A 21,413-nucleotide genomic window follows, 5' to 3' on the forward strand; every position below is an offset into this window, starting at 1 on the left:
GAATTGCTTATTATTGGCAGAAATATAATATCGGGGCACTTGTGCTGTTAAATGTAATAGGTGTCAGCAGCGTTGGTGGTAGATGTTAAACCACAAGAAGCTTTTAGACTTAACCAATTTGTTGGTTTTACTAGTTGTATCAGATGATATATACATTTGCTCACAGTTGATACTGATTTCAACAGACAGGCAGTATGACAAGCTTATGCAATTAATGTACTTAACACTATTATAGTACATTCATATATGCAGATGGTAGTAAGCTTATATTATGAGCAATGTCAGAGAACAGTTTGCTCATATATATATTTTTGTGCCTCCGCTCACTTTATACATCTATCCTGTCTGTGCATGCTCAGTAGAGCGATGCGAACGGCTGGAGACTGCCCCACTTCCGCCTTCACTAGACTACAGAGGACACCACTACCAAAATGGGAGATGGAGCGTAGCGCTCCATATTAATATTTATTAGTTGTTATGTATTACTATAAATGAGCACTTTTGAACTTTGCTAGCAAACGCACTAGTTATGGGAAGCTGTGCCAAGTGCAATGTTGTAATTTTTTTCTTTATTATAAAATTTCGAATAGTGATAATGCCTCTGAGTTTTTGTTTGTTTATTACACAGTGCCTTTGAGCATTTAAAATGCAAACAACAATGCAGGATTCTTCCGTTATTCCATTTGCCCGAGAGAGAGCATTTAATAGACTTTGCTCTCTTTGCTCAGTGTGCTCACCTGGGCTGGCTTCCAGCAAACCACAGAGCAAGAGCTAGACTGGGAGAGAACATAACGCATGCTGACATGCTAACTCGTCTTTGTCGATTTGAAAGTGCACCACATTAGATGCTGTCACTGGGGGAGTAGAGAAACCCAGTTTGTTTTCTGCTTATTGCATAGTGCACATTGCACTACGTATTAAAGCAATAAACTGCCTTTAAAGTGCCAAAAATTATTCATACCTGTAGATTTGCTCCAGCTTCTACCTGCACAGCTATTCGTGTCCCGGTTTTCCATCTATAATCCTTTGGGGATTGAAGCGCTATCACTCTACTTGTACTTGGTAGCGGGACATTTTACGTACTTTACTTCTGTAATAATGATCAGTTATATTACCATCTAGGGGTAAATGTATCAAGCTGAGAGTTTTCCGGCGGGTTTGAAAAACCAATCAGTTTTTTGCTATCATTTATTTAGTACATTCTACAAAATGATAGCTAGAATCTGATTGGTTGCTATAGGCAACAGCTCCACTTTTCAAACCCTCCGGAAAACTCTCAGCTTGATACATTTACCCCCTAGAGTAAGCATTTTATATTTTATTGTGTTCTACTTAAACGCCAAACTTCTGATACCCTCACCCCGCACCACCTTCCCTTATTCCCTATAAGTTATCTGAACTTCCTTTACCTGAAACAATGACACGGACACATGTTTGAATATTGGCGCACTAATGTCACAGTTTTAATTGTTATATAAAATGTGGCAACAAAAGCAGATGCAAGAACTATACCAGCCAATACCCTTGGAACATGGGGATGGCCAGTAGGCCTAGAATCCTCTGCGCTACCTTGACAGCGTCAGAGAGACTCCACCCCTTCTGGCTACAATCCGCATGCTTACACAAACGATACCCAGGGCACTTCCACAACTGATCTCGACCGAGACAAGATACAAGGTGGAAGAATCCTGCACCTCAACTTTATAACTCTTGCGCCCTGTACTAACTGCTGTCTGCACTGCTTTCCCACCAAATGTTAATTGGTAAAGACGGAAAATGCAGCTGCCTACAGGTGCTGCAATTGATTAAGGTCTACATCATCCGTTTTTTGGAAATAAGCTATTGAATTTCATCTACCAAATCTACTTGTACACTGTACACATCCCCACAAGTGTGAAAGAACATTCGGGTGGAGACACTGAGATATCAGAAGTGAAAATAGACTCACTCACACCACATTCCTGTAACAACCCTCTCAGAGAAGGAGTGAGGGGTGTTGTGTTTATAAATGCTCTGCCCTCTTCTGTTTAACCCAATCACTGGATGGCCCCAGAAGCTCATTTTTTTGGCTGCCAAAAGGTTATATCTAAGCCTTTTTCTAATGTCCTCATTAGATTTAATCAAGGAGCACATCCCCTCTAGTAGCAGTAATGACATTATGGCATTGTTTAAGAATAAATCTTAAGGACTGAGGCAGGAAGAGTCGGTTCAGGAAAAATGTCATATCCACCATTTCCTGCGAGTCTTCCTGTGAACACAGATATTCACATATTGTTTCGTATTCCCAGACCTGAAGTTGGGAACTGATTAGCAAATTCACACTGACGACTGCACTTGCAGCAGAGGGATCCATTGCTAACGTCGTCGGCAACTTTTCTCTGTGGACTGTCTTTTGTGGGGGGCTTTCTGGATTGCGGGAAAGAGTGTGGGTTTTTTTTTCCAATGTCGAGATGTATTTATCTATAGTTTTGCTCATATCAGGATGTAAGTATTGTACAGTATTTTTATTAAGAGATAAAAAAAAAAAAAAAAAAAAATTCCTGAGAAATAACTGACTTTGTCTTGATTCCAGTATGGTCCATCCACGGTCAACAGTTTGGTGAGTACACAAATCATTTTTATTTTTTTGCATGTGAAATTAGCATTTTGCGAGCAGCCTGTTTAGATAAGGTGAGGCAGAAAGGTTAGTGGTTGTCTTTCCTGCCGTTATTTGACTTAGCACATTAATATCTTATTACCTGAGCTGCTCTGTTGCACAGAGCAAGCACTTGTCTACTTTCAATTATTTCCAGCTCCGTCTTTAGATTGGAAGCTCTTGTGGATTAGTCTCTCTCGCCATGTTTCACTGAATCTCATGACCATTGTCACTATATATGTTCAAATGGTATGAAAGAATAGTTATAATAAAAATATTTTAAATAGCTGCATCCTATTTACTAGATTGTTAGCTCTTTAGTTTAGATGGTGCTGTTATAAAGTAGTGATTATGTGTCTGAGTGTACCTAGCTATGTAATATGATTACGAATGTGACCACTGACAAGTGACTTTCTTATGATATGTCCTACAATATTTTGATTGTAAGCTTTTGAGGAGCTGGAAAAGATTAGTGTTTGAGAATTGGATGGATGGGATGATTTGGGAAGTATAATTATATCCTGGTGGTATCGTTTACATAGGGTATATAAACATACGATTAGTAAGAACTGCAGAATATAATGGTGAGCTGTGTAAAATATTGTGATTGGAGTCCTCTCCCCTTCTGAATCATTGTATGTTCCTCTCTTGTTGTCATGGTATATTCAACATAGATGTTATTGTACAGCACTGCAGAATATGTTGGTGATATAGTGCAAGCTGTAGTGAGCAGCGTCCTCTCACCAACTGTACCATGGTGTGTTCCTGTGATGTTATCATTGTATATTCAATATGCCCATTAGGGTGCATCCATACCTCCCAGATGTTCTGATTTCAGTGGGATGCAGGTGCCTCTGGTTAATTTACCAATTCAAGAGAGTTTTTAGGGGACTTGGAGTGGCCTAGTCCTTCTGAAGTGCTGGACAAGACCCTGGGGGACGTGATATGCCCCCAAATGTTCCATGATCATGCCCCTTTTTACGTGTTGGAGCACACTAAATTTGTCCTGTCTATCTCCACTGCAATGTTGGGAGATATGTACAACTGTACAATATTTCTTTGACCAGCATCCGGCATCTTCTTAGCAATCTTCACATTGAAATCTTATGGTCCATCTTAAGTGTATTGAGTATAACATATTATACTGGGCCTCCCTGGCATCAGTACAGGGCTGAGAAGTTTATATAAAATAAGTGTTGCCAAATAATATGGGTGAGACCTGTCCAATGTGGGTGGGGTTTTACACAACTAATTGTTATTTCAAAGAGCTAGAATCAAAGGCCACACAAACCCATTTGGTCAGTATTCAATGCAGAGCATATTCTCATGATAGGTGTACAATACACAGAGCATTCTAATAACCTCTATACTATGCAGAGTGCATTGTAGTGACCACTATATTAGGGGAGAACATTCTAGTGACTTCTATATAATGCAGAGAACATTCCAGTGACTTCTATATAATACAGAGAACATTCTAGTGACTTCTATATAAGACAGAGAACATTCTAGTGACTTCTATATAATACAGAGAACATTTGTGACTTCTATATAATACAGAGAACATTCTTGTGATTTCTATATAATACAGAGAACATTCTAGTGACTCTATATAATACAGAGAACATTCTAGTGACTTCTATTTAATACAGAGAACATTCTAGTGACTTCTGTATAATACAGATAACATTTTAGTGACTTCTATATAATACAGAGAACATTCTAGTGATTGCTGTCAGGAGGATTCTCTGATCATACAGACAGATTAAAATGGCAACAATAAATAAATAATGGCCAGGTGAGTTACCAATCTTTCAAAAACCTTTAAAAAGACCCTTATCCCCACATTCGGCATACAGTCTTTTGAATAGATGTCCCAGTCAATCAGCCTTTACCAGTATCCTCAATCCTCTAGAACCCCTACTTGGTTGGCTCCAGCATGACTACCTGTCCCGTGCTTCGAACACTTAGCTACACTAGGAAGAGAGCCTTACTTGATTAAGTAAACCACCCAGAATTAACCTATTATGTGCTCTTTCAGTTCAGATGGGAATGCATCTCCTATACCTGTATTACACAAACTGGACCCTGCCAGATATACCCATAACCCACCTAGCTTTATTTAAGAACGAGAGGTGCAAATAATCGATATTAACACAACTGCCCACAGCATTGTAACATTATCATACAGCGAGTAGTAATTCCAATTTCTCACACAGTAATTAATATTAGCGCAATAACCATCTTTGGAGATCACAGCCAAGTCTCATGAGATTACAAGGTTGCATTTACAAAGTGCACAACTTGTTCTTTACGAATTATCAGGGAATGATCAGAACATGGCACAATTGCACATGGGCATTGAAAGGGTCATAGAGTCCCGTGTGAGAGAGGCTGTCGGGGAGTTGTAGTCCATGATAGTGAGTGTGACACCTCAATCTTGTCGCAACCACTTTATAACATACAGAGCGGCTTAGTAACTGATATACAATGCACAGGTCATTCTAGGGACTTATTTACTATAGAGAGCATTCTAGTGACAGATATACAGTAACGAGCAATATACAATAGAGATAGCATTCTAGAATCCACTATATTAATATTGTACTTTGTATAAAAATACAACGACAATCTATAACACATCTTAAGAAGAGGCCTTGGCAGTCTTTTATTGTTGCTGAATACACTTTTAAATTGAAACACTTAAACTATGAAACAGCCATTGTGGTTTCACTCCTCTGACATTGGTAAAATAAAATTGTGTAAACTGATTGCAGTTATAAAATGTAATGAAAAAGTGTCTTCAGCATATTTATGCCTATGTAGGGTTGTGGTGAGCAGCAATGATGTAAATGGACTGGTTTTGGTCCCTTAATACATTTGGTACAATTGCCTCCTATGAATTTATATTAGAATATTATTTGGATAGATTTTATACTATGTTCTGTTGCAAGAATGTATTGCACAACACTCTAAATACTATGTAAAAGTTCACATGAAGCATTGTGCTAGTACAGGTAAAAATGGTAAATATACAACACCTTGTAACAGTTTTATATCTTGTAAAATCACTGAATATTCTACAATTACTGGGAACTAATGCTCTAATCTACAGCAGCAGAAACAAATAGGCTCTCTATCAACATTGCAAACATCAATACAATGTTAAGCCACAAAACCATCCAGAGAAAAAATGTTAATATTTTATGAGCTATATTATCATCTATTTTTAAAGCGTCAAAAAAATCTACAGTGCTGTACATTAGGGAAGTAGAGCATAGCCATATTGCAAAGACCTAGACGACCAACAGGCAAAGTGCTGGACTTTCAAGAAGCATAAAACTGTATATAAGATATAATAAGCAATGTATATAACAAGGCAATACAAAAGAACGCACAGGTGGAAGACAAAGGAAAAGATAAGAAGACTGAAGGAGAGAGGGACCTGCCTATGAGAGCTTACAATCTAATGGGAAGGGGTGAGGCTGAGACAAGAGGGTGTGGACACAGAGTGAGTATGTGGGTATAGGAAAGCTCGTCCAGTCAGGGTGGAGTAAAGTGGAAAAATGATAGGCTTTGATAAAGATGTGGATTTTTAAGGAGCATTTAAAACATTGGGGGCTGGTTGATTGGACATGGGAGTGGATTCCCTAGGTGAGGAGTGGCACAGAATTCGCTGGCAGAAATGTGATTACCAGTGTGGAGTTGAGGCGCCGGTCATTGGCAGAGCGGAGAGGACAGGAGGGAGTGTGGAGTGAAATTAGGTTGTAGATGTAGGGGGTAGAGGAGTGGCTGAGGGCTTAGTATGTGAAGGTGAAGAGTTTAAACTGAATTTTGTAGGGAATGGGGAGCCAGTGTAGAAATGTGGCAGAGCTGTGGGACAGGAGCAGACCGGTGGGAGAGGAAAATCAGTTTTGCAACATTGAGGATGGATTGAAGTGTGAAGAGATGGGTGAGAGGGATCCCAGACAGGAGGAGGTTGCAGTAGTCAAGGCGGTAGATAATAAGAGAGTGGATTAGAGTTTTGGTTGTGTCACTGGTGAGGAAAGGTCTAGTCCTGGTAATGCTTTGAAGGTGAAAGCCAAGGGCTTGGCAGAGGTGCTCGATGTGGGAGTGAAGGAGAAGGTGGAGTCAAAGATTACACCCAGGCAACGGACATGAGAAATAGAGGAGGGCAAAGTGCTGTCTACGGAGAGAGGTGTGAGGAGGTTTGGAGACTGTACAGTGAGGGAAGATGATGAGCTCAGTTTTAATTATGTTGAACTTTAGGTAATGTTGTGAGATCCACGAGGAGGTGGCAGAATGACAGCTGGACAAACAAGGGAGGAGAAGGGAAGAGGTTAGGAGGGACAGGATAGATTTGGGTGTTGTTAAAAGAGATTAGGGCATATTAAATACATTAGTAATATGCTATCTCCAGACACTGTTCCTAGATACTTACCCAAACCTTTCTCACACTTTTCCTTATAGAACTAGCATACTTCAGTCTTTTCAACACATTAAATAGCATACACCCCTCACAAAGTTGATTGTCCAAAAGTTACTGTATCAAAGCAGTATTTCACAATATACACAGATACCAGTGACCCGGTTTCCCTTCTGCATGTGGGTGGAGTCACGATATGGCCTTTATGAATACTACTCGCCGGATAAGTGATCATTAATATTCATTACCAGTTGTTATAAGATAACATATTACAGCTGTGAATAAGCAACTCTTTGCAACCGAACAATTGACTACAGAAAAGTGTCTGCAGCAGAGTAGTCTACAGAGAGTCTGATTGTAGAAGTGATTTATTGTACGAGTCCATACATAGCTCAGTGTCTATAATGATACTAGTGAAGATCAAGATATTCAATAAAATTTACCAACATTATTATATTGAAATTGTGATACAGTGTTAATGGTTAGGATTAAATATCAGTGATTTAGAGCAGAGAAAATAAATACACATTGAAATGTTGGAAATTGAAACAGCAACAAATGACAATTACGATTGTAACATTGTACTGCTATTATTTTTAATCAGAATGTTCTCACAAAAATTATTTTAAAGCATATCAATAAATACTGAAGTTTTATAAAAGAATACAACAAAATAACCACACCTTCCTTTTTTTTCTCCGTGTAATAAGCATGTTATAGCCATGTGGTTAATAATAATAATAGATAAAAAACATAATATTTGATAACAATAAGAAAATAATGGGCTATGGTTTAAATGACTGATATAAAATAAAAGTCAGTGCAGTTGGTATTTTTCTTCTTTTTAATACTCTGTTACAGATTTATTGCAGTAAGTTATTATTATTATTTATTGGGTATTGTTCCAAAATCCCCTCTAGAAATCCTGCATTTGCCCCTGTTTCTGTCTTCTCTATTTATTTCATTCTACTTTCTCTTTCTATGTAAATATTATTAGGCAGTAGTCAGTTATTAATAAAGGTTATATAGTTATTAATAAAGGTTATATAGTAGATAATTATAGTAATATTATCAATAATCGGGCAGTAGCTAAATTTCTATTAGGTGATTATAACTATATTAACAGGCAATAATTATATTAATCAGGCAGTAATCAGTCATTTATAATAATCACGCAATAATATAGTTATATCAGTCAGTGTTAATAAATATATATTATACTTATGCCACATGTATATATTTCCCAGATATCCTGTATTTCTATAGTGCAGGGATTATCACAGGATAAAAGACCCTATCTTTATCTGTAGTGCAGTGATTTTCTGTAGTGCACAGAGATGCTTATGCCCAAGGGTGTGGGTCAGAGAGCAGAGAGGGGGCTGGAGAGTCGAGCCTGGATTTATGTAATCTAAACTCGGAGCTCCCAGCGTCCTTTGTGACCATGTGTGTGTGATTACTTTATATGACGCACTTGGACGTTCTGATTGGCAGCCAGGTGCTATGATGTCATCACATCTGGCTGAGTACCTCCATTGTGTGCATGCTGACCTATGTTGCCTAACACAATGGAGTGACAGTGTTGTACTGCGCATGTGCAACTAGTGCATTAACACACCATATTCAGCAACGTTCATTGTACCAAATACAGTGCATGCACAGGCTGTAGGAAGTCTTAAAATACTTGTGTAGTTTTGCATTATTGACCAGTAGGAAAAAACTGATTTAAATGATTAAGAAACAAAAAATAAATTAAAAAAACCTTACATAACATAAAAGACCAGAGAATTTAAATAAAAAGTGCATATGGCCATGTGGCTACCAGTTAAAAAGGATCTGGGAATGCATATATACAATATTGTCATAGTAATGAGAGCTGTGTCTTTTGTGATTCCGTTCTCATGCCTCTCTCCATGGGTACTCAGCTATCCCCCAATTTCCAGTCCCAGTGGACACTGCAGAGACATGTTCCCAGTTCTGTCACACTGACCTATGGGTCAGAGAATTGGGTGCCATTAGTGCTGCTGTCACTTAAGCCACTGTTGCCGATCTCTGCCTTCACTGCCTGTGCTTCACTAGCACTGCCTCAGAGTACGAGAGTGTGGTACAGTCTGGTGCGTGCAGAAAAGAGTCCGGGCAAGTTATAGAGAGTGTACCAGGGAGGATGGTAAGGGCCACCTCACCCTCCAAGGACTTGCAGGGAGAAGACTTTGAAGCTCTTTGAGTTGTGGTGGCAATGTTGTTAAATTAAAGTCAGAAAAAATGAAAGTAGTTAATTATGGTGTTAGGAGTTAAAGGAGAAAATGAAAGTTTCCCATAAGTGCAAACACTGCATGCGCAATACATTAAGTCCCACCAGGAGCTCTGAATACATCATAAAGGGAGATTATCCTGTGACCAGGACATACGTATATGGTGACACATGTGCTTTATGTCCGGGATGTGGGCTTTAATCAGTGTATAGTTGGAGTCGTGATTCGGGTTGGGGACACACGTGCAATTCACTTATAAACATCCAGAGATGGGGTCCCACTTTAACTTTCAAACTCCAAAATTCACAGCTCCAATAGAGAATTTGCATCATTTCCAGGAAGGGACCTCATTTCAGGTTTGGGCAATCCTCAGAACAACCTGGTGCTTGGGTTTTGCTTCCCGCACAGGTGCACTGATAAGATTTTCAGAAAATGTGTATTATTTAAAGAGCAGCAGGTGGGCAAGTTTAATATATTGAATTTTTCCCTAAGAGTTCATTTTAAAGGACTGTGAAGGGCTTTTTTTCTGCATAACTGAGTTACACATGTCCCCGACCTGTACAGTTCACAGTGATGTGGCACTTATCAAGATAATAAGTCTAGGACCAGGATTCAGATAAAATCAGAGGTTGTTTTATTCAACAAATCATGCAGCAAGGGGGACACTATACTCACAAGAGACTGACGCACCCCACAGCTTCATCACACATTTTATATAAACAACTGATTCTTTCTTTGTAGTTTGTTTCTTTTTACACAGACAGTTATACCCATCAGGGTGGTGTACTAGCTAGCAGAACAGAAATTGTCACAAACCAGCTTTATAAACAAACAGGAAACTCTATATCTACATAAGCTTGCTCTGCAGACTATCAACCCTCTTTTAAAAGAATAAAAAGCATTTTAATGTGCAACAAATATTAACGTACTTGCATTGAATTCATCCATCTTCCAGCTTTCCCATAACAACATCTGTAAGGACTTTGAAAACTTTGACTTTACAAATCAGTGTGCCATATAAGCCCTATATGTTTTATTGATTGTATGCTTCCGCTATTTCTATTTCTATATCCTGCATCTTCACAGTAAGAGGGACAGTGGGAATCTGAAGATCCAGATATCTAAACAGATAAACGATTATAATATCCCTATTTGGTACACAGCTATATAAGACATTGGACTCACTAACATACTATACGATAAGAACACCCTCTCTTTGTATTATTTGACTACAGATACCAGTTGAACTATGTTGGGATTTTGATTTTGCTAATGTCTTAGCATTCCTAAACTGTGGTTCTGCAGGAAACTTCCTACATCTTGGGGTATACTTGCTAAACTGCAGGTTTGAAAAAGTGAAGGTGTTGCCTATAGCAACTTATCAGATTCTAGTTATCATTTATTTAGTACATTCCACAGAATGAGAGCTAGAATCTAATTGGTTGCTGTAGGCAACATCTCCACTTTTTCAAACCTGCAGTTTAGTAAATATACCCCCTTGAGTTTGCTGTGGCTTTAGGTATTCTGTTTGTGAATATTGAAATTTATTGAATGGTAGCCCTTTGAAAGATAGTATCATTTGTTTTACAACATCTGAGATTTGTGTGGTCTTCCTTGGGGGTATAATATAACACTTTGATTGATTGGCAGATGGGTGAACTACAAATAAAATCTCCCACCACACTGATGTCAGCCAGTAAAAAAAAACAAATTAAAATTGATTCCTATTTATAAATAAAGGGCCTATTGCGGAGTTGGATGTACGCCCATCTGCATAGTGTCAATTCTGAAAATGTGCACTGTGCTTTCCCACAAAGGTAGCTCTTTTATATGACTGTATGCAGAATTGTACGTCTTCTATCCCTTGTTGATGGTCTGTAATGTTTGACTCCTTTGTTCGTCCTGTCATGTATTTTGCTGCACTCCGTGTGAGCATCCATAGCATTACTCACACTCATGTGTGCTACTTATGTGTATTACCTCATGTATTTGTTATCTGCCTCTGTATCCGGCGCTACGGAACCTGTGGCGCCTTATAAACAAATAAATAATAATAATGGTATCTACACGTCCGCAGTGACTAATATAATTTTCTTTCCAAGATATTTTTTCTAATTTCTGTAAAAAAAAAATCCATGGTGTCTAGACTTAATAGGCCTGAGTCGTTAAGGAGAGCAAAACAAAAAAAAGGAGTAGCTTTCACCTGGGCAAAACCATGTTGCATTGGAAGGGGAGGTAAATTAAAATGTGGGGACAGATTTATAGTTGGGGTAGGGCATGTCCTAGATCTACCTTAAATTTTTAGTGTAAAAATAAAGCTATCAAGCGTTTGTGTGCTACATGAAAAGCAGCCAGTATTTTCCTTACATGCAAAATATTATAAAACTAATTGCACCCCTTGCATGGTAACATGGTTTGTCCAGGATCAAATTTACTCCTATTTTTGCCTTGCTTTCTTTAATGACTCAGGTCCTATAAGAGACATAATAGGCTGCAAATGATGATCTATCACATAGGATAGATTTGAAGTAATGGAATCATTACTGCAACTGGGGCCTTTTTCTCTCACTGAAATAGCATTCGTATTTGTATGTTTATCTAAAGGAAAAGTTACTCATTTTAACTGTAGGATCTGTTTTCAATAATCCATACGTTTCTATTTATTGTATTTATCCTTGTTCTGATAATAATTTTGGTTTGAATTCTCCATATATGTTTCATGGTTCAATCTCCTTTCATGTGGATCTTCTCTTAATCTATTAATCCATTTTTGACCTCTTTTATAGGGGTGAGGTATGAATTAACGGCTGTGACAAAGCCGAGAGAGATAACAACTACAAATGAATCCCGATACCAATAATAGAGATAGTATGACAATATGGATTTACCATATAGCAGGCACTCATTCTGTCCGGCAGCTCTAATGATGTACAGATGTAAAATGCGACTGTCAGAAATATCTACATAAAGAAATCACGTCATTTTTAGACACAGAGCAAATGGCGCTTTTAAATCGTCAGTGGCTGTCGCTTTATTGGTTTTGGAATTAATTTGTAGTTTTTAACTCTGTCGGCTTTGTCAAAGCCGATGACACCACTACCACCGCTTTTGTAGTCTTTAAGTGAATTCTGTGCTGGGGTTTATTAATCAAGAATTCTCTTTTCTTTTTTTTATCTTATATATTCAGTTCCATCCGTCTTCCTTATCTCTCCTGTATTTTTTATATTTTGTTCTGTTATGTCTTCTTCTTATTTGCTTAATCTATATGTCACTTGTATCTTTACTTCTTTATATTCCTCCCCCACTCCCACCTTGCCCCCCTCCGCTCTATACTCAATGCGACTGCAAGACTCATCTTCCTCTCACGCCGCTCCTCCGCCTCTCCACTTTGTCTCGCCTTACACTGGCTCCCCTTCCCCTACAGAATCCTTTTTAAACTCCTCACCACCACTTACAAAGCTCTCTCTCAGTCTACTGCCCCTTATATCTCTAACCTCCTCTCCATTCACACTCCTGCCCGCTCCCTGCGCTCGGCCAATGATCGCCGCCTCTCCTCCACACTGATAACCTCTTCCCACTCTCGAATCCAAGACTTCTCCCGTGCTGCCCCCCTTCACTGGAACGACCTCCCTCGCTCCATCCGTCTCTCTCCCAATCTGTGCTCCTTCAAACGGGCACTTAAAACTCACCTGTTCCTTAAGGCCTACCAACCATCCATTTAACCTCTCATCTCTTCTGCTCATCCTCCCTTGACCCCTCTTCTCTCTCCCCTTTGATTCACTGGCTCCCTTTTGTGCCTGACTTTGTTTACCCTCCCTTAGGATGTAAGCTTGAATGAGCAGGGCCCTCTTCCCTCCAGTCTCCATACCTGTTCTTCTGCTCCGTCTCTACTGCATCTGCCCTCCTCCTCCTTCTACCCTGTATAGTCTACTGTATAGTCTACTGTTTGTACTGTGTGTGGTGCTGCGGAAACCTTGTGGCGCCCTACAAGTAAACGATAATAATAATAATAATAATTCCTCTAGATCTACAAAAGGAGAAGCTTAGGTTTGCAATGTGTCAATTTCTTGTTCCATACTCAATAATTCTCTATTTCTTTCCCTTAAAATAAGTTCCATCAATGCAAATGAACAATGATTTAAAAGTAGATACCAATTATTTAAAAAAAATTGTTGAATCTGTTTTGAAAGTTGGGACTTAAGCATCTTGAAATGACATTTTCCGCTAGTATTTTTCCATAATGGCTATCTCCCACCATACTTTGCTTTCTTGATGTAAATGTTGTTCATCAACTCTATTCCTTTGGTTTTTCTTATTTTTAAACATGATGTTGCAGCACTAATCTGGTATGTGGAAGAAAATGAGATAATATAGCAGTAATACACCAGGAAAACAGTGAGCTCCTATAGTTCAATCATTTTCCGAGTCACATCCAGATAACTAAATCATAAATTAAATACAAAACATGAGAAGAGTGATAGCGCTAAAGTCCCCAAAAATAGTTGAAAAACAAAAGGAAAGTAACATTTTGATCTGAAAAGTCTTAGCGGGAGATTCAATTCAGCGTGACTTGTCTCCGGAATGTTCGCGCCAATGTTATGACAGGAATCTCCATATAGGTGCACAGAATTATTAGCAGATATTCTTACCGTAAAGACCGGCAGTTGAAATTCCCCCATAGTGTAGCATTTTATTATTGATATATCACAGATTTTTCTTTATCTTCTTTCTCAATAAGGATTGGAGAGTATCTCAAAATAAAAGAAAAAAATAGAATCAGTGGGCAAACGGAAATTAATGTGTTATACACTTATAGCATGTATTTAAATATGTTCTGATGTGGCTAGTGAGCTGTATCCACACCCAAGTATACAAACATGAAATAAATCAACATGACTTACACTAATAATGAAAATAAGCCGGTTTGTTCAGAAGCAGGTTTGTCCTTAAGGAAAATGTTTTTGTATACTAAAGTAAAATTGCAGAGAAAGTCACTGTAAAACAGTATTTGCCAAATTTGCACTCACATTAAACAAAGAAAGTGATTAAGTTGAACTTTTTCTCCAAAAACTTGAGAGTAATCACAATCCTATATGTAGGGAATATCCTCTGATTATAAACATAGGGATTTAAAACAAATAATTTGCTCTAGTGTAATACATTCAAAAGAATAAAACACTTTAATATATTCCACATTGTTAAGATATTTAATCTATGCCTTTTCAGAACAAAGACAGGTCACTGATATTCATGTGGCCAGATTAAGAAGCACATGGGTCTGGAACTGAAAATTATGAAGGGCCCACTATAAGCAACGTCGTTCCGCCAGAGGAGGTGTGACCAGTCAGTGTCATGAGGGGTGTGGCCAGCACTATGTAGGGCAGAGCTAGTGCCTCCCTACAATCATCTCCATCTTCCTCCCCAATATCAGTACCCTAATTTGGTCATATAAAGGGTATCAATCAATATTGACCAGAGACTGCATATAAATGCCACAAGACTGCATATAAATGCCACTATATTAATTGATATAATTTTTATATGCAGTCTCCTGTCTACAATTGTTATTATGCTTCCTTATGTATTAGTTGTTCCCCAACTCTCTTAGATTGTAAGCTCATTTGGCTATTCCACCATTTAGTTGTCTGTCATTGTATGAAATTTGTTTATGTCATGATCCCCTCAGTGTACAGCGCTGCAAAGTATGTCGGTGCATTATACATAAACAATAATAATAATAAATAATGTATTAACTAATGTATTATAATCATGTATACAGTATCAGAGCGTAGTGTAAATTGTGTGAATTTGCATGCAAAACCGGAGCGCATCTGTTCTGTCCTCACTATAAATTTCCCTTTGACCTAATATAATCAGAAGGCATAACGCATATGACTCTTGAAACTTCTTACGACTGGAGATGTAGAATGGGACAGGGAAGGAACGTAACGTTGGCCAAGTGCAGTAAGGGCGTGTTCATGCAAATGCAGTAATTGCAGACCCGCAGTTATGCATGTATATGACTGTTAGACATATATTTAGCATTTGCTATACAGGACCGACAACGATGATAGTGACCATTGTAAATGTGTTCTGCCAATGCATAAACAGACACATCTCGATATGTGTGGCTCTGCATACGAGTGAAAATGGACTTTACTTGGATTTCCCATAAACCCATTTTTCCATCAACTTAGCATCAGACCCAGTTGACTGTATAGTAATACATTGCCCTTCTAGTTTGCTAAATACATGGTGAGACCTCTAACGAGGTATAATAAATATTCACTTTATATAATAGCTATATACAAACGAAGAACAACAGGATCTTACAGTATATCACAATCTTTATCCTACTAGCCATATTATGAAGAAGTTTGGAGTTTATGTTTATAGAACTATAAAACTGGTCAGTAAAATGTACTCTTTATAATTTAAGCTTTGAGCGTTATTTGTCCTGAGTAGATTTGTAATCAAGGGCGAGGCAGGGCATCTCAAATTATCCTGGTGAGTCATGGTGAAGTCACAACAGAATGCCAGGAGGTGACACAATAAAGGGATATGCATCATCGTTTATTTATATGGTTCCACTAATTCTATAGTGTCTGACATATGTAACATTCCTGAAACAGCAAGCATAATAACAGGTGCATAGGTACAGTTGAGCAGAATAATAAATGCATGTATGCAATTAATACAACAAATCACATGGTATACAGGAAAAATTTAACATCAGACATGACAAGGGACAAATGAGGTAGACAGATATAGGACTGACATGAGACATGAGGTGGAGAGTAGCTTACATTCTAGAGGGGGTAGGGGGAAGGAGAGACAGTAGGATCAAGTTGGAAAGCTTAGTTTGAGGTATGGACGAGTGTGGAGACACATGAAGAGTAGAGGTATATAGTAGTGGAGAACTAAGGAACTTTACAGCTGGTAGAAGATAATCAGTAATTGAAGAGTAGATTCTGGATGAGTTGCTGTAATTATGGGGTTGAAGAGTATTGTGGTTTCAGGAGGTTTACAAGGAGAGGTTGGAGTCTTGCCTAGAATATCAAAGGTAATAGATGGTGTTTATGACTATTGGTGCAAAGGCCTAGAAAGAGAGGGGGGCAAGATGGTGCAGAGGTCTAAATGGTGCAGAGGCCTAGATGGTGTAAAAGACTAGATGATACAGAGGCCTAGATGATGTAGAAGACTAGATGGTGCAGAGGCTCAGATGGTTCATTTGAGGCATGCTGTAATACAGGATGGCCCATGATGACTATGAAATTACTGATGTCTTTTATAGATTTGATCCAGGTGGTAACCAGATCCTCAAGAAACACGCAGCCCTAGGATGTCCTGGTAGACACTGGGGCTGGACCGTGCAATTATATCCTGGCAACCACTGGGATCTGATGGGAGAGGAACCATGGAGGGTACACCTTAAATTTAATTTGAACTTATGCATAATATACTGCACAGTACTATATTCACAACTTGTGGACAACAAGATGACTAGGCTAAAGAAACAAGAAGGAAGCATATTATGCACAAAATCTTTAATATTTAATAAAACCACAGGATTTACTACCCTTTGGTTTGGAGGCTGAAAACTCAAACCATATCTGATGTATCACAGCTTGCAAACCCCTAAAGAACATGCTGTTTAGACTAAATGGCATGTGGGAAATCTGGTTTTACACCAGTAAGAGCCAGCCTACTAAACATTGGGACCGTTGCTCTAGCAGGGGACCCGAAAAAATGCCAAGCCCCACGCACCTGGAGAGTTCCGATCCAATGTTGAGTATCACTGGGCATCTCCTAGTATCCCTGGCTGTTGGGTACTAGAGAAATACTGTAAAAATATCGTGGAACCTCTTGAGGCACTAAAAGTGCCAGATTGCACTGACAGCTTATGTCTGTTATTGCTGGTGCTTGTAGAACATGGGTGCCAATGCATACATTGTGCTACAAGTGTTGCCTCCATAAAAATAAATAAAATAATAACAAAATAAATAATATTACCCCTTGTATGAAATAAAATAAAAAGAAGTACCCTGTTTATCAATGATGATGATGATGATGAAGTATTTAGTATTTTCCCCTTTATGAAATACAATAAGTAGCAGTGCCCTTTTATGAAATAAAATAAATAGTAGTACTCTCTTTATAAAATATAATACATATTAGTGCCCCTTTATGATATAATAAATGAATATTGCCACCTTAATCAATAAATAATTATTGCCCCCATAATTAATAAGTGATTAATGCCTCCAAAAAAATGCCTAAACTCTATATTCTTTCTTGGTCTGATATAATCCAATAAGGAAGAAGGTAATTCATATGGGAAAGTGAAAAAAAAAAGATGTGGAACTGAAGAACTGCTCCTGAGGAGCAACCTGTTATGATATGAATTAAGTTCCGGTGAGCCCAAGCACGTAATAGCCAGAGACAGGAAATCACCAGTGGTCTCTTACACCCATTAGCTAACCACAGATAAATATAGTTGTAATTATAATTTATTAGTTCTGAAAGGCAAGATAGCTCAAACACCATATCAGAGCCACATTTATCCAAATAAGTCCTTTTTTTCCTTTTTTCTCTTTTTTGGTACTTTTTATTTAACATGTCACTCTCATTACACTCTCATTACACTACAGTAGTCAATTAACTATACCATACTTTTGTACTTTTAGATATACTCTTTTTATACTATTCCATATTATATATCATCTATATAGAAGGGTATTTTCATAATAGACAACGCACCTCTGCGTTTCACAGGCAAGTATTGTAACAAAGGGAGTGGTTTGTCACAGGCCTCTAAGAGAGGAATTAGCTATTCAGCAAAGCCTGCACAGAAGTTTGCAGAGTGGAGATGAAGCTGCTCCCTGCACAAACCTGGTGTTACCTGGGTCAGATTATGTGGCTAGGGAAGAGTATGATTGCTTGGGGAGAACTTTCAGAGAAGAAAACTGCTGTCTTGTAAAAGATGTGTGAAATTTAAAGCAACAGCATTATGAAAACACCAAAGCCCAAGAAGCTGTTTCTGATTTTTTGAGAAATGAGTTGCATGCGTTGCAAGTGTTATAAAGAGGAAAAGCAGTGGAGGCTCCTAAAGAAATTGCAGAGAGACTGCAGCAGAGAGAGCAGGAAATTGTGGATTTTGAATCCTTAAAAAATTTGTTGCAAAAGTGTTATGCTGAAAGAGAGAAAGAGGTGAAAGTTCTTAAAGAGACAGCAGCAGAAATGAACAAGAAATTTCTGTTTTAAAACAAAAGCCTGTCATGTTTCAGAAAGAGGTCTGTAAAGGAACTTGAGGAGTGCAAGTTAGAGAGGTTTTATCTGGCTTTAAAGTATGAAAAGCTTGATCAATTGCTCCATGAAGAAAACACACTTTCTGATAATTATGGCCAGGGTGCTGTAGCCTTGGCATCCTCTCTGAGGATCTTAGTAGACACCAAGGATGAGAGAGTCCAATTGTGTAATCCCAAAGTCCAATTCCTCAAAGAGAACACAGGTTCAGCTGTAAGCCAAGGGCTCGCAGTTGCCCAGAGCTAAAGTGCACTGCACACACGGATCAAGCATTTACAAAGGACTCTTTTGGCCATTAGATTTAATCAAACCATGAAGATAGTGGCTGACATAGCGCCTAAGCTGCGGTTTCTGTTTTTTCTAGGGTGAGATTTCCCACTGCATAAAGAGGTCCTCTGTGAGCAAGTCCAGACATGTTGGCAAATGAATCAACGGTTGAAAGCCCAGTCTTAAAGGACCTGCCCAACAAATCATAGTATCTTGACCTTGAAGTCTGGGAACTGCCAACCCGGAATGCTATCCTGGGGGTCATAGCAAGTCTTCCACAGTTCACGAAAGCCTGGACAGTCAAATGCAGCGTTGGCTGGTGAAATTGTGGATGAGGCCTCCCAGCCTGTTGATGAGGGTATAGAGTGGTCTGATTATCATGTGCCAAACTTTGCACATGAACAAAAATGATGAAACTTTACAGCATGTCTTTACATTGCCTAGTAATGTTGGAGATATTGCGAGACCTGTCAACTCGGCATGCTGTATACCATCATTTGAGGTCAAAAATAATGTGTTGTTTTGAGTGGTTACTATGAAGGGGAGGAAGGTAGAGCAATTGGTAGTTCCACGGGTTCATGTAACCCTAGTGATTGAAGCTGCACACACTCAGGTGGGTGGTGGACACTTAGGGGAAGGTAGAACGATAAAACAAGCTTTAAACAGGTTCTACTGGCCTGGAGTCTACTTAGCCATAAAAGGTATTGTAGGACTTGTTCTGAAGGCCAGAAATCTTAACTCACTGTCACAGAACAGCCATAACTAAAAAGGGGGGTCATAAGCGTCCTTTTGCAAAAATAAGGGGCTATGGAGAGAGAGAGAGAGAACGAGAGAGAGAGAACAAACTGTTTCAGAACAGTGTTTCCTAGTGGCAAGAGGAAAAAATCCCCATTTATATGCTTGTAGGCGAGGTTGTGAGGACACTTAAGGTGGTAATGGAAGAGACCAACAATTTAAGACAAATCATTGGACAAGGTTTGGTAAAACCTCAGTCGAATAGAATGAAAAATAGACCGGGGATTCTGCACAAAAATGCAGGTGCATTGTCACGGAAACTTGTACTCTTCACCAGGTCCATGCAAACCTCCTTGGTGACGCTAGGGGGAGGGATATGTGACAAAAGTAATGGTTTGCTACAGGCCCCTAAGAAAGGAATTAGCTATTTTGCTGAAAGTCTATAGGGTAAGGCTGCATACAGGGTTAAGTCCTTGCACAGTAAAACTCCTAGGCTGAACACACACAGGTGGGCTAATGAGGTAATTAGATCAAAGGGAGGGGATTTGTGTCGATAAATCTGTATTGTTCATATGTGCAGTGCGACCAATGTCAGACAGTGGCCAGTGTCTAGACAGGAGGATTATCTCTAGTAAGTGTTGCCTGGTGTCATCCTGACGGAAATGTATGTTGTTTTATTGTGATGGAACAATAAAAGTATTGTTTAATAAACAAGAAGTTGTTTGTGTGTGCATCACCAGAAGGTGCCTGTGTCACAATTTGTATTTGATTCATTTAAAATTTTGACTGCTCCATTTTACTGCATTATAGTTTGAATATGGGATTTCTGCACTATCTATAATATAAATGTCTAGTGGCGTGTGTTAGTCTGTCTGTGTGTGTGTGTGTGTGGAAAAAATAAAACCAAGCTGCAGCGCCACCTGTTGGGCGGAGTTATACACTGACCTACTAAATTCTTAGTGTGTGTGGGGAAAAAAAAATCAGAAAGGGCTGAAATTTGGTATACTAAGATGTTTTTAATTTGTTAATTGTTAAAAGTGTTTATAAAGATTTTAAAAAAATATATATATATTTCTTGAAGGAGAAGTGACAGTTGGGAGTGGTTGGTGGTTGCCGGGGGTGACAGAGTGAGAGGAGTGTGATACTCAGGACCGCTTAGAGAGATCCCTGTGTCTGGATAGACATCTGGATAGATGTGGCGATGAAAATGAAGGATGAGGTGATGGAGAAGAATGATGAGGTGGTGACAGGTGGACAAAACCACGTTAAAAAAGGGCGCTTACGTCAGGAAGTAACGCTCTTCCCCTGAGGAGGCCTGGGCTATGGCCCAAATGCATGACAAGAACCTTTTTAACACCTTAAGTAGCTTGATTTGACTAGAATGCATGAATATTATGCACGGGTTAACTTGTAAATTTATAAATCTGCACAATTAATTCTAAAAGTTGAAAAATTTAATGTGAATGACATGCTTAGTGTGTGTCTCTTTCACCTGTGTCTACCAGTGGTGTATTTATAAGGGATGCAAGGTGTGCAGTGAGACAAGGGGGCCCTGCGGTTCCCACTCCATACCCAGAACAGCGCCATATTTCTGGAGTCCCCTGCCCTCTCCAAAGAGAGCAATACCGACAATACAGTGCTGAACGTGTAATTAGAGATGGAGGCAGCACATCTAGTAGAGTGGAGTCTGAGGAGTCACGTCAAGGCAGCTGTAATGTAGAGCTAGCCAAAATCTTAATAATGGCAATGTACTAGAGACATTCAGAGCTCAATTCTTAGAGTGTCCATATGTAAA

The 21,413-nt window shown here is 38.8% G+C and overlaps 1 protein-coding gene across 3 annotated transcripts in view; it reads left to right on the forward strand.

Moving 5' to 3' along the window:
• The first annotated feature begins 2,100 nt into the window (after positions 1-2,100).
• Positions 2,101-21,413, forward strand: part of PECAM1 (platelet and endothelial cell adhesion molecule 1) — a 55,646-nt gene continuing 36,333 nt past the window's right edge. The window contains exons 1-2 of one of the 3 annotated variants that reach the window (XR_012677748.1): positions 2,101-2,484; positions 2,573-2,599. Coding sequence is in view for 2 of the 3 variants with exons in the window: in XM_075177977.1 (XP_075034078.1) it covers positions 2,451-2,484; positions 2,573-2,599 (61 nt within the window). In the remaining variant the exon portion in view is untranslated. The remainder of the gene's footprint in view (positions 2,485-2,572; positions 2,600-21,413) is intronic. The other 2 variants (XM_075177977.1, XM_075177975.1) reach the window with 2 other exon arrangements.

This window comes from Mixophyes fleayi, chromosome 6 (genome assembly GCF_038048845.1).
Source record: "Mixophyes fleayi isolate aMixFle1 chromosome 6, aMixFle1.hap1, whole genome shotgun sequence".
In the NCBI taxonomy this organism is placed as follows: Eukaryota; Metazoa; Chordata; class Amphibia; order Anura; family Limnodynastidae; genus Mixophyes; species Mixophyes fleayi.